Source organism: Pinus tabuliformis, chromosome 2_1, assembly GCF_031772625.1.
Source record: "Pinus tabuliformis cultivar Carrire ecotype Pingquan chromosome 2_1, CPIR1, whole genome shotgun sequence".
NCBI lineage: Eukaryota > Viridiplantae > Streptophyta > Pinopsida > Pinales > Pinaceae > Pinus > Pinus tabuliformis.
The window spans coordinates 312,114,390-312,128,591 of record NC_142299.1 but is presented as its reverse complement, the minus strand read 5'-3'; the positions used below and the strand labels follow the sequence as shown (position 1 = coordinate 312,128,591).

Sequence of the window (14,202 nt, the reverse complement as noted above, 5' to 3'; positions counted from 1 at the left end):
AAAATATAAAATGTATCATAAAATAAATTTTTTTCCTTTAACATGTATTAGTATTTACTAACCATTTAATTTATATAACTAGATCAATCATAATCTCATTTAAAAAATACCAATTCATAGTACATTTAAACCATTTTATATTATTCTACATATAGTTATACTTCAATTTAAAAGAAAAATATATATTAAATAATTACAATCTTAAAATATTCATCTCTTTACTTATTTAAACCACTATTCTTATAATATTCTCAATATTTATCATAATTTCATTTAAAAAATAACACATCTCAATTACTATAATCTTATAATATTCATTCTCTTTACCAATACCATTATACCAAACAGGTCAATTATTATAACCTTATAATATTCATTCTCTTTACCAATACCATTATACCAAACATCTAGACCATTATAATCTTATAATATTCATCTATTTTATCTTGCTATTTTGCCATCATAATCTCATTAAAAAAGCTAGTTGAGAAAACATTTAAACCACTATGCTCATATAATATCCGTCCCCTTTTCTCCTGTCATCGTACCATGGTAGTCTCATAAAATAAATTTCCGATCTATTTCCTTTACTCATACCATTTGCTTTGCAGTCCAATTAACTGCATGGTCGTTGCCATGCAGTTTTCATTGATATCAAAATCTTTCAACCAACGAAATCTTTCACAAGTTTGATATCTTTCATAAAACTTGTGAGATTCATAATTTCTTTTATGATTAGAGATTTTGATTTTGTATTAGAAAATTAAGATATTATCTTATATTCTATATTAATAAATGGAATTTTTAATATTAATTTTCTTGCATGCTTAAATTTATTTGCTTATCATTATTGAATTGGTTTATTTTTCATATTTACTTAACATATATTAAAATTATTTTTTTAATTAATATAATTAAATCTATCTAATAATTTATTTTTTTGTGTGGTCTAGATTTGTTAAATATTTTTAATGGTTCAATGCAGAGAATGAATTAAAAGAATTTGATTTACAACATTTTCTTAGCTATTTTTTTCACTTATTTATTTTAATTTAGCTATATTTAAACCAAATAACATGAATTAGTTATCATATAACCCTTGTTTTTGTTTTTGGTTTTTGTTTTTTTAAGTTGAAATTTCTGTGAGTTAGATCAATTGGTCAAATATTTATTACCTAAGCATGGGTCAATTTTCCTCCATGCCTTTTAAGTTAAGATCTACATAATCTACCACTAACCATTTTAATAAACATAATAAACTACATTAAAAAAAATAAAAATAAAAACCAACTCCAATTAAAAAAAACATTTAAAGTACTATAACCTAGTATACCATTCACCCACTTTAACCAACAATTAAAAGAAACTTTTAAACTACTATAACCTAATATAGCATTCACCCACTTTACTCGTACGTTCAACCCATTACTAATTGGATTATTCATCCTCCTGTCACGCTCGCCACTGAACGCTGTCATTTGCTTTGCAGTTGAGACTGGCTGGTATTGATGAAGAGTGTATGGTTAAATATTAAACATTTAGAGAGTCGCTGCTGTGCAGTTTTCATTCCTATCAAAATCATCTCGCTGTTCAATAAAGGCAATCTTTTACAGATTTGACCTGTTTTTAAAGTGCATTAATCTCCTTTTTCAATTAGAATTTTTAATTTTGTATTAGAATTAAATTATTATTCTAATTATTAAAGAGTTTTTTAATCAATTTTCAAATAACAAATAGCATGTAACATAGATTCAGGATCCTCTCACTGATTGCAGTCCAGATGATGGTACATAGTTTCACTGACTACGTACAAATTTGTGATTGTAAAAATGTTTTTGAGTTTTTAATTTGCTCTTCTTGTCACTGGGATGGACACTCGCCACTAATAATTGGCTGTTAAAGGATTGAATTTGAAGTTTGGACTATCATGGTTGTCCTATCAATCCAATATTGACTGAACAATTTAGCGAACAAAATTCTCCCCTCAACCTTAAAAATAAAGGTTGAAAGTAGTTAATTTAAAAATAAAGGTTGATAGGTTGAAAGCCAAACGTCTCTGTACAATTGTTGTGCACGCAGAAACCTCTTCGCCCCTATATATATATATATTGATCCACGACTCATCTCGTCCACAATTAAATCTACTTTGTCTGAGATAAGCATTCAAGGGTTCTTCCTCTGCTGTAATGGCTGCTGCAAGTGCAAACTCTTTCGTGAACCCAAAGTGGGGCAAAGTGATTCCCGTGGAGAGTGTGCAGGAGCTTGTCAAGAATCATGCCCACTCACATGAAGCTGTTCCCGGCCGATACATCAGGTCTCAGGAAGAGAGACCCACCACGTCCTCATTACTGGTCTCTCTTCAAACTGCAATTCCTGTCATCGACATGAAGAAGTTGAGCAACTTACGTGGACAAGATTATCAGAGACAACAAGAAATGGTGAGGCTTTCCATGGCCTGCCAAGATTGGGGTTTCTTCCAGGTATGCTATTGCCATAAACAAACCAGGTTGTACTTTGCCAGTGGGGAGATCTTATTAATCTGGGTCATATTTATTTGGATTGTAGATTTTTGAATATTATAGAAATTTGATTAATAAAAATTAAGTGTAGTGTTTGACAGGGCTCTTATTCATCTTAATTCAAATTTCTGGAGGCATCACCAATAAATAGGTATTGTAGAAAGAAATAAGCAATATGAAAGCAAGTCCCATCGCCAATTCTGGCCTCTGGAATTTTGGTGTTTCCAATAGTTTGCCAGTAATCCTACCAGTGTATAATTACTAGTTCTTAATTATCAAAAAATGTTATAGCCCCAGTAAACCTACCAGTGTATAATTACTAATTTTTAATTATCAGAAAATGTTATAGCATTATATTTATAGAGATTAATCACAGGTTTTACTAGATCTCTGCTAGTTATTAGTTAGGATAGATCTATGCTAGTTATTAGTTAGGATGTCACTTCTAAATACCAGATAATTATAGTTGCATTAATTTTCCTGGATGATTGCTGCTAATGCAATGATTTCTCAGATTGTGAACCATGGGATTCCTCATTCTTTAATTGATGAGATAAAGGGTGTAGCTAAAGAGTTCTTTAACCTTCCATTACAAGAAAAACAGAAATATGCTCCCCAAGAAGGAGATGTTCAGGGATACGGTAAGACGTTCGTGATAGCGGAGGATCAAACGTTGGATTGGGGTGACTTGCTTGCTTTGGCACTTATGCCTGATGGCCTGAAAAATCTCACCCTCTGGCCCACCGTCCCCACAAATTTCAGGTAACTAAAATTATAATTATAATCCGACTGATGGGTATTGTCAGCACATTAATGTATTATTAGTATTGATCAGAGTGATGGGTATTGTTATAAAGAGCTTAATTGGTTGATGGGCAGGGATAGTGTTGAGAGGTATGCAATAGAGGTGGAGAGAGTCGCTCAAGTGGTGTTGAGTTTGTTTGCTGAAAACTTGAATCTGGAGGCTACTCATTATTTCAAGGAAAAGTTTGGGTCAGAGCCCATGAATTTGATGCGCATGAACTTGTACCCTCCTTGCCCTACACCAGAGCTTGTTCTGGGTTTGAGTCCTCACTCTGATGGAGGGGGGCTAACATTGCTCCTGCAGGATGACGAAACAGTAGGCTTGCATGTCCGGAAAGATAATCAATGGATTCCTGTGCAACCCATTCCATATGGCCTTGTTGTAAACATTGGAGACTTGCTAGAGGTAATCATTTCAATAACTGGGGATTTGGGCATTCTGGATTGCTTAGATTTTGTTGCAGACATTAAAATAATTTTTGAAGGTTTATTCATGGTGCTACTCCCTTATTGTCCTTTGAGTACGCAGGTAATGACAAACGGGAGATATAAAAGTGTGGAGCATCGCGCAGTCACAAATGCAGAGAGAGCCAGACTTTCTATTGCGCTGTTTTACAATGCAGGTATGGATGCAGAGGTGGCTCCAGCATCGAAACTAGTGGATGGACAGCACCCGTGCTTGTACAGGAAGTTCAAACACGAAGAATACATTCGCTATTACTTGAAGAGACAACTTAAAGGGAAACACCCGCTTGCAGACTTTGCCAAACTTGACATCAGCCAGACTTAAGCTCAGCCGCTGTATTTTAAACAGATCAGGCTGTCCAATAATGTTGTCATATGCTGGTTTGCTTTTCAAAATACCAGCTCATTACATTAAAATAATTTAAGAGTAAAACAAAATAATAAAGTTTCAAGTTTCTTTGTAATAGGGTTATTTTAAATCTTGCCCATTGCTTATGGTTAAATCTTTTCTTTATTTGTCCATAAAAACATGGGAAGAAATTCCATTTCATTCATGAGACTTCACCTGCATTCATCAGACAGCCATGCAGCCTCAATATTCACATTACTTCAATAAAATTAGGAAATCCCAACTCCTTATATGGCATGAGTTTTGTTGAGCTACACAACTACTAAATCTACGAACTGCTATTATGATTATTAAGTTGAATTACTAGTCCACTAAGAATATGCAACTAGCAAACAACCAGTCTGCCTAAACTCCTATGAGGGTATTTTAAATCCTCCTAACCCAACCCACAATCCCCAACACTTTTCATTAAAGCCATTGATGTACCACCTGTCATCATACTATGAGAGATGAGGGTATTTTAAATCCTTGTCACTTTTTTTCCCTATTCTTGAGAAATGAGATGGGAAATCATGAATAAGATGGTCATGTTCTTAGCATGTAATGCACTCATTAGACAAATTAAAGTACCTCATCTTTTATTGGTCGAGCCCATTGATGGTGCACAAGAGAGATGAAGGGGGATCGTTCTATTTCAAATCGACTTACACACACCCTCAAATTATTACAAAATGAATTACTTCAACCCTCATGAATAAGAGGAGCAAGTCCTAGCATGCATAAAAGATTTACTATCATATGCTCTAGCAAAGTTTATACAAGTTACAATTTGTAGAAGAGGTTACAAATTATGAGACAAGGGTAATATGACTTTTTATAGATTGGGTTGAAAGGATAACTTCGAGACAGTAAAATGGTACTCCATTCTCATTCAATAAATTTTTTGAGGACCAAAATCCTCCCAAAATGAGGATGTATGACCTAGATTTGATGATTATATAAAGTTTCATCTATGTCTTATAGTAGAAAAATTGGAGGGATCAACTTGTAGAATCAAACTTATTAACATTGGGGTCTAAAAAATTCTAAGGACATTCTAAGACTTTAAATGAAATATTTCAGGGATAAAACTCTCTCACTTAAACATGGGACCTTATAAATTTTTTTTACACATAGACACCTTTCCAACCATGCAAGAATCATAAAGGAGAAGTAAAGAACAATCATGAGAATAAAACTTTGTCAAAACATAATGATAGTGAAAACAAAATTATCTCTTTAATAAATGCATTTGAGATAATAAATGCATTTGAAAAATACATTTCTAACCTACATAAATGATTAGTTATGATTTTCCTTTTATAAGAACTTTATATAATTAATGTGGCCATTAGCATGCATCGCTTGATCTCATAACTAAATTCATCCTTCCTTGGATCCCATGCCTAATTTAGTTATTACATAGCCTAATTTAGTTATGTATTCATCCTTCCTTGGATCCCATGCCTAATTTAGTTATTACATAGCCTAATTTAGTTATTACATAGGTGTTTAGTTTTGGCGAAAATTTAATCTTATAAATTATCATATTATAAAAATATAATTTTGCCAAAGTCAAAATCTTTGTATGATTTTGATAAAAATAAAATCTTATATCACATAACAGCAAAGATTTTTTATACATATGATTTGTTTTGAACAAACTCAACATTAATATTGAAAGTTTCCCGTCACAAAATAAAACAAAAGAATACATAAAGATTGATTTTATATCTATACCAAAAGAAAATCACTTTAATAATATTTTTTTATCCATGCTCAACTCTTTAATTTGATGAGAGTGAGTGTCTTGCATCTATTTCTTTTGTGTTAGTCATTCTCTTTGTAATAGAACTTTTACATTACAACCGTATACCATCAAGTTGAAATAGGACATGAATTGGACAAGGCATTAATTTAGGTACTAGCTTAAATATATAAATTAAATGGTTTATAAATGTTTTCATTTTTAATTAATCAATTCAATTAGAAAAACAAAAAAGGCTTAATTACTTTTAACATAAATATCAATCTTTGATTTATAACTACTATTAAGAATATTCTAAAATATTTCATGGAGATTGAATCCTTACCATTTACCTCACAATTATTAATAATTAAATTAAAATTATAAAAATCTAACATAAATGCTTCATAATTATTTAATTTTTAAATAAATTTTAAAAATCAAAATTTATTATTAATATATAAATAAATTTAATATTTCAATATTTTATTGTTAAATAATTTCAAATTAAATAATTTTTTTTTCATTATTTTAAATTTATTAAAAAAATATATTAACCTTTTATAATATGTATTCCCTCTACTCATATTATTATTTTTTGCTCAAGCAAGAATCAAACCTTCTATTCAAATTAAGCAACAAAGAGGTTACATAATATACATACACCCTAAGTTAGGGAACTGGGCCACAAGCACAAGAACGCGGCTAAGGGCCCACAAAACTATACAACCCACAAAGCCAAAGATCGGACCCAATAGAGAAAGAGAGACCCAATGGTGGTGGACAAGCACGACAAAACAGAGTCGTCGATCTGCATCCGCCATATCCAACGGCTGATAGGGATATCAGGTAGACAAAAAGCACTAGGATTACCCGCCCGATGAGGGCGGTAATCACAAACAACTTGAGGACACGTGTTACATGGACAGTGGCATCGGAGGCTTGTCCGAAAATCTGCTTATGGTATTGCCGATGCCCGATAACCAGGGAAGCTGTAGCAAAACCATCGCGGTCCCACCACCAACAAGCCCGACAAACCTCAGCCCTAGATCTGCTACCACCAGATCCGACGGCTGTGAAGGATATCAGGCAGAAGAGAAGATCGGGAGATACCCATCCGATGAAGGTGGTATTCTCTTTCTTCCTAGCGCCACGTGTAACTCCATTTTTGGCATCGAAGACTTTTCGGTAAAACCACTCTTGGTATAATAGGACCTCCAATAACCCTGGTAACTGCTACAAAACCACCACTTTCTGGTTTTGCGCTCTTTTTCCTCTGCCTTTCATTCCTCTGCAAGATCCAAAACTTGGGCCACCAGTTAATTAAAACCAAGACTTTCGTCAACTTAGATTTCTGCTAGATGTTTCCCCTTGGAGTGTTGATAATGATCCCTATCTTCACGCACCAAATTGTTGCAATCCTCGTGCAGTTGTCCATTCTGAGCGAACTCCCACAAGCAACACTTGTTTTCTCTTGCGCAAATCACCCCTTCATTAGCTAGCCTGTCTGCCACTCTGTTGGCATCTCTGTGCACGTGAACAAAGCTCAAAGTTCTAAGTGTTCTGAGATGAGATTGAACTCGATGAAAAACTTGCGAAAGTTGCCAGTGATTTGAAACTTTGTCTGGTGTTGTGCCGGTGCTTATCCTTTTGACCGAATTAATCACTAATTCCGAGTCTGCCTCTATGATTGTATTATGTAAATTGTAGTCCATCAGGATTTCTAGGCCTTGCTCAATGGCCATGAGTTCTGCCATATTGTTGGTAGCCTTCCCCAAATGACTGTGAAAAATGACTTTGATATTGCCCTCTGCATCTCTTATGACTCCCCCGTAACCCGCGTCCCCTGGGTTCCCTTTCGAGGCTCCATCTATGTTGAGTTTCAGGAAGCCATGGGGGTTGCCAGAAAGCCTTGCCATCTGATCTGTGCCTCGCTTTCTTTTTGGTGCCTGAAGGGCCATAAGACTGAAGTCCCAGCTGTTCAAGGATATGAGTGTCCCTTTGACAAGGGGGTTTTTCAGGGGGATGCTTCAGAAAGACATTAACTGTTTCTCTGAGCTGATTTAGAATCTGCGCCATGATGCCTTGAGTTGAACCGGATTTATCTTTGAAGATCTTGTTGTTATGTTCTTTCCACACATCCCAGATCAAAAATCCTGGAATCAGTGTCCATGCTACAATGACTGTCTCATTATTTGAGAAGTCTTTTCTCCAATTCTTTAAAGTTATAGTAATGTCATCGTCCTTTCTGACTGTTTGGTTGAAGATAGAGGTGACCCAATTCCATATGTCGGAGGTGAATGTGCAAAGGTTGAGAATGTGATCCATGGTCTCCTCCTGCAGACCACATAAATGGAATTTTGAAGGACCTTCAAATCCTCTTTTTCTAAGATTTTCCCAGGTCAGAATCTTTTTATGCTGAACTAGCCACATGAACAGTTTGATCTTCATCCAGTGAGGGTTGCTCCAAAGGTTTTTCCAAGTCTTGTCAGGATTTGGATGGTCAAATCCGGTGATTATTCTTTTGGCTTCTTTGAGGTTGAAGTTTCCCTCATTGTTTCTACCCCACCTTAGTAGATCATTCAAGGTTGAAGTTAAAATTTGCCTCTTTTCCAGAATCTCTTCAAGAACTTTAGCTTGGGCTTTCAAAGGGGTCTCTACACTATAATCTGAAACTTTCCAGATTCTCCATTTCCCTTCCTCTCTAGACTAATCCCAAAAGTCCCTTACACTTTTTAGTCCTTTGTTAAGGGTGTCATTTTTGATGTTGTCTAGTCCTTCTCTGCAAAGATTTTGTTTTTGCTGCCAGTTGTCCTCCCAAAACCAGGCATGATTCCTATTTCTTATCTCCCAGAAACTATGTTTCTGAACTAAGGCTCTATTCTCCCAAGCCTTGTTCCAGATATGAGAACCCCTGATGTGCCCTGACATTCGAATGTGGTCCTTTTCCTGCCAATCCATTGCATACTTTTGATTCCATAGCTTGGACCATGGATTATTGGTTTCCTTTAGCCATCTCCACCAAATATTTTCCCCCAAGACTTCGCTTAGGGTGTCCGAGTCGTGGAGACCTAAACCACCATGGGTTTTTGGTTTGCAAAGCTTCTCCCACGCTGCTAGGGCCCATTTCTTCTTCTCTTCCCCTTTGCCCCAAAGAAAGTTTCTTTGAATATTCCTGATCTATTGTAAAACTCCTTTTGGGACAAGAAGGGTTGAGAACATGTAAATTAGAATGGTTTGTAGAACAGCCTTTGTAAGAATTAGTCTTCCTGCTAAATTCAAAGATCTGCTGGTCCAGTTATTGACTTTGTCCTTCAGTTTATTTGTAACTGACTCCCATACTTCCTTATTCAGAGGTTTGTCAGTGAGAGGCATTCCCAGATATTTAGAGGGAAGATTCTCTCTTTGAAATCCCAGGATTCTGGAGAGATGTCTTTGGATGGAAATATCTGTATTAAAAAAGAAAACTTTTGATTTTGTGAGGCTTACCTCCATGCCAGCAGCCATTGCGAAATCATGCAGGATTTGTTTGAAGGCTTTGGCTTCCTTGATGGTGGGTGTACCCTACAGCATAGTATCATCCACAAATTGTTGATGAGTCAATGTGTCTCCATTCTGAGTGAGTTTTAGCCCCTTGATTCTTCCTTCCTCCTTGGCTGAGTTGATCATTCTACCCAATCCTTCCATCATGAGAATGAAGAGGAATGGGGAAAGAGGATCGCCTTGCCTAAGGCCCCTTGAAGGCCTGAAGGTCCTTGAAGGAGAGCCATTGAGAAGGATAGAGCAGCTTGCTGAGGTAACCAGGGCCATGACCCACTTTATCCAGTTGTAGTCAAAGCCATAAGCTTTAAGGATTTGCTTTATGTAAGGCCAGCTTAGCTTGTCATAAGCTTTTGCTATGTCCAGCTGTATTATCATCCCTGCCTGCTTATTGGTCTTGAGGGAGTGCACCACTTCGTGAGCTTGGATGATATTGTTGAGAATTTGTCTGCCTTCCACATATCCTGTTTGTTCCTCTGACATGAGCGTTGGTAGTAGAGGTTTGAGTCTGTTAGCAATAACTTTGGAAATGATTTTGTACACCACATTGCATAAAGCTATGGGTCTAAATCTTTCTGGTGTCATGGCATTTTCCTGTTTAGGGATTAATGCTATGAAAGATTCATTAATTGCTCTAAGAACTATTTTAGATTTTCTCGAGTCCTCCACCACATCTAGAATGTCATATTTGACTATTTCCCAACATGTTTTGAAGAAGTCTACATTGAATCCATCCAGGCCTGGAGCTTTCCCATTGCGCATCTCCTTGATTACTTCATTGACCTTTTCCTCTGTTACTGGCCTGTTGAGATTATAGTTATCTTCCCTAGTCACCAATTTTGGAATGTTCTTTGTGAAGCTCTTAATGAATTGAGATATGTCTGCAATTGTTTCCTCTACTATGCTTTGAAAATGTTGCACCAGAACAGATTCACTTTCTTTGTGAGTATTTAACTCTTTCCCTTGTGGATCTAAGAGTTTTGTGATTCTGTTATCAACCCTGTGTTTCATGGTGGACTTGTGAAAGAATCTGGTATTTCTCTCCCCTTTCTTAATCCTATTTACTCTAGATTTCTGTCTCCAGAAGATTTCCTCCTGCTGACCTCTATTGTCCCATTCTTGCTGTAGACAGTCCACCTGTATTTTCCTTTCCTTTATGGATCCTTCCTTGATGACAATTTGATTAGTCTCTTGTAATTTTCTTTCTACTTCTCTTTTGGCTTCAAAAATGTTGCCGAACTCATTTCTGTTCCATTCTTTGAGCCTATGTAGGATATTTTTCTCTGCTGAAATATTCTCTAGGTCCTTACTCCTCCCATTTTCTTCCCCCTCTTCTTCTAAAATCTCAAAACTGTTGTGACTTGGTAGCTTGTTCTCACTAGGTTTCTTTTGGTGCTTTCTCCCCCCTCCTTTCCCCCTGCCTGCCACTTTGGTGTATCCTTCAGGGTCTTTTCTGATGTTTCTTTTCAGGTTGTCCTCTCTTTTGTTGAGTGGGCATTCTCTGAAGAGGTTCCCATGTTCATGACATTTGCGGCATCTGAATGGGATATGTTCATAGTCGACTGCCTAAACCCATTCCTCATCATAAACTTCCAGGATGATTTCATCCGGGAGTGCTCCCGATAAGTCCATTTCTACACATATGCGGGCAAAGGAGGTGAATTTCCCTCGCAGAGTCGCCTTTGATATCTTTATAAAATGTCCTAACTTGTTACCTATAGCTTTTAAGGATTTTGGCAACCAGTAATCTAAAGGTAAGGAATATAATCTAATCCATACCGGGACCGATGTGAACGTTTCTCGCTCTGGAACAAAGTTCATCGTCCAAGGTCGCATGTAGAGGCCTGCAGAAGCATAGAAGTATGGTCCTCCTTTGAAAATTCTATCTTTATCCTCCAGGTTCATGAATACCACAGTAAAAAAACCCTTAGACCCAAGATGTATATTTATCTCTCCTTTTGGTTTCTAGGTGTTTTTTATCCAAGTGTATAGTTCTTTCTCCGTGGGCCAAATGCCCATAAACTTGCATATGACTGCATAGGTTGCCATGTGATCTCTATGCACCTGCAGAGTAGGATCATTCAGGACCACCCGTGGTTTAATATTAGACTTGGGCTTGCAGGGTCCCGTTGTAGCTTTACCCTTCGTCCTCTGACCACTGTCTCCAGCTTTCGTATCCTTTCGAACCTCCTCGTGGGTCCCTTCCTTTTCTTGGGGTTTGCTGCCTTCTGTCTTTTGGGAACCATTAATTTTTGTCTCATTCTCTGAAGAATTTTTGAGCCTATTCCGACTCATCCCTCTACCTCTATTCGAAACTACATTTCTATAGGAGGGAGTGGAGCTCCCTCCTCCTTGCCCCTCCATAGTTACCAACTCGCTTCTGTCGCCCCCTGTTTCAAACCCTAGTTTTCCTTTAAAACCCCCCTACTCATATTATTATACTATAATAGACTACATTATTATATTATTATAATATTTATTCCCTATAGGCATATTATTATATTTTTATAAAAAAATCTAATTATAAAAAAATTAAATTATTATAATCTTATAATATTCTCTTTTGCCTTTATAGATAGTATCATATTATAATTTAGTGAAAAAAAAATCCAATTCTTATAATTTCTAAATTACTATAATATAATATTCCATTTTAGTATAATATTGTCATATTCCTCCTTTAAATTATTGTCATTTTATATATTTTCCTATATTCATATAATTATATGACATTATCTTTTTTTTTTGTTGAAGCAAGAGACGATCCTTCTATTTCAGTAAAACAAAAATAAGGTTACAAAATATACAAAAACCATCCGATTTCATGGACTCAGGAGAAACAAGGGGTAACCTGCCATAGACCTGACCCCCCCTACAATCGTCATTATCAAACTCTCAAATTACACAAAAAGTTGGACTAAAAGTTTCTCCAACCACGTGGCAAACTCCGGTGCCTTCCACCCCCCTAGCTCGGACAATCAACAACAGTCGCCACCGACCTTACTTCGCACGTCAACCAGCGGTAGAGAAAAAGGTGCCCCAATAAGACTCGTGGAGAAAAATACCTGGCCCCACCAAAATAGCATGGCCGAATATGACCGTAGGTCTTGACGCCTATATCGAACGACCAAGAGCAATATCACACTACTTAGATGATTGGACATCAGTGTGCGGGGGCAGTATTCGTTACCACCCCCCTGCCACGTGTAGGAAGCCTAATGGGATTGCTTCCAAAAATCCAATACCACTTACCACTCCAGAGCCCTGCGATCACCTGGAAACTGCTTTGTACACGGTTTTCCGTTCCAAAAGTGGATTGAAGGGAGATTGCCACTACCGGAAAACCCGCCAATCTAGACCAAAAAACAGTACGATCAATCACGGCCGTCGAATCGCTCCGCATGATCTGACGGCTGAGGATCAAATCGCACCGCCTAATAACACTGAGAATTAGCGCTTCCCGCCAACTAGACCGGTAACCTACACATTCAATCCCTGTCGTTGAAACGCATCGCATGATCTGACGACTGAGGATCATTTCACACCGACTAATTTTACTGATCATTAGTGTGCGATGAGGGCGGTAATTTAGCTGACCCCACCGCCACGTGTAGCCCTCTGTATGGAATCGCTCCAAATTCGTCAAAACCATTTTCTGCTTGTGAGGGTTGCGATCACCTAAAAACCTCTCCCGGCCCGGTAAATTGATCCCGGACGGAAAACCCCTGCTTTTGTGGTTGCCTAGAGTTCCCGGGATCCTTCTTATATTTTCTCTCTCTGCCTGAAACTAGTAAGGACAAAACTCTCGCCAAATGGTCATTTTAGACGAACCAGGGCCGCCCGACTAAGTGTCCTCTGGAATCTCAAAAACAGAGTTGACTCATTTTACTATGGTCGAAAAGGAACTGCAACCCTTTGAAGACCTGAAAGTAGAAAATATAAGAAACATAGAACACCTGAATCAACTGGATTTCATCTCCATGGCCCTACTCCGAAACACAATCATGTCTTCATCTTCTTGGTCATAACATTTCACTTTTAACCTACTCTGAGGCATTTCTTGCCAGCTGAATGCAACCCTGTTCTCTGTACTGATCACCCCTTGATTGGCAAGAAGATCAGCTAATTTGTTTGCCGATCTTCTTACATGTTTAAAACTAATAGTCCGAAGGCTCTGGAGGTGCTACTGAATCCATTGAAAGCCCTGGATTAGACGCCAGTTCCTTGAGACTTTTTCCAGCTTTGTGCCCCAACTGATCCTCTTGACTAATTCAATGATTAACCCTGAATTAGCTTCAACAATCACGTTTTTCCAGTTATCTTGTTTTAGGAAATCTAAGCACTGCTCCATAGCCATCAATTCCACCATGTTATTAGTGTCTGTTCCTAAATGAAAGTAGAAGATGAAAAGTACTCCACCATTCTCATCCCTTAACACACCTCCATAACCCACAGAGCCCGGATTTCCCTTTGAAGCCCCATCAATGTTGAATTTCAAAAATCCCTTGTGGGGGGGATGCCAGAAATCTTGCTTAGAATCTAGGGAGTTAATTCTCCTATCCCATCCCTAGGGTATAAGGCCCTGCAGACCTAGATCACTGAGAGTTTTCAAATCCTCAGCCGAAGGAGGGTTCTTAGAGAGATTTCACACAATAGTGCTAACCGTTTCCTTGATTTGTTTTAAGATCTGTTCAAAAAGGCTTTGGGATAGCCTCTTTTCATTCTTGAAGATTCTGTTG

At 37.2% G+C, this 14,202-nt stretch overlaps 1 protein-coding gene across 1 annotated transcript; it reads left to right on the top strand.

The window, feature by feature from the left end:
• The first annotated feature begins 2,114 nt into the window (after positions 1-2,114).
• Positions 2,115-4,254, top strand: LOC149200097 (protein LATERAL BRANCHING OXIDOREDUCTASE 1-like). The gene is made up of 4 exons (XM_089399518.1): positions 2,115-2,480; positions 3,034-3,281; positions 3,399-3,729; positions 3,853-4,254. The coding sequence occupies exons 1-4, from the start codon at positions 2,187-2,189 to the stop codon at positions 4,111-4,113; spliced, it is 1,134 nt and encodes a 377-aa protein (XP_089255644.1). The 5' UTR covers positions 2,115-2,186; the 3' UTR covers positions 4,114-4,254.
• Positions 4,255-14,202: the final 9,948 nt, after the last annotated feature.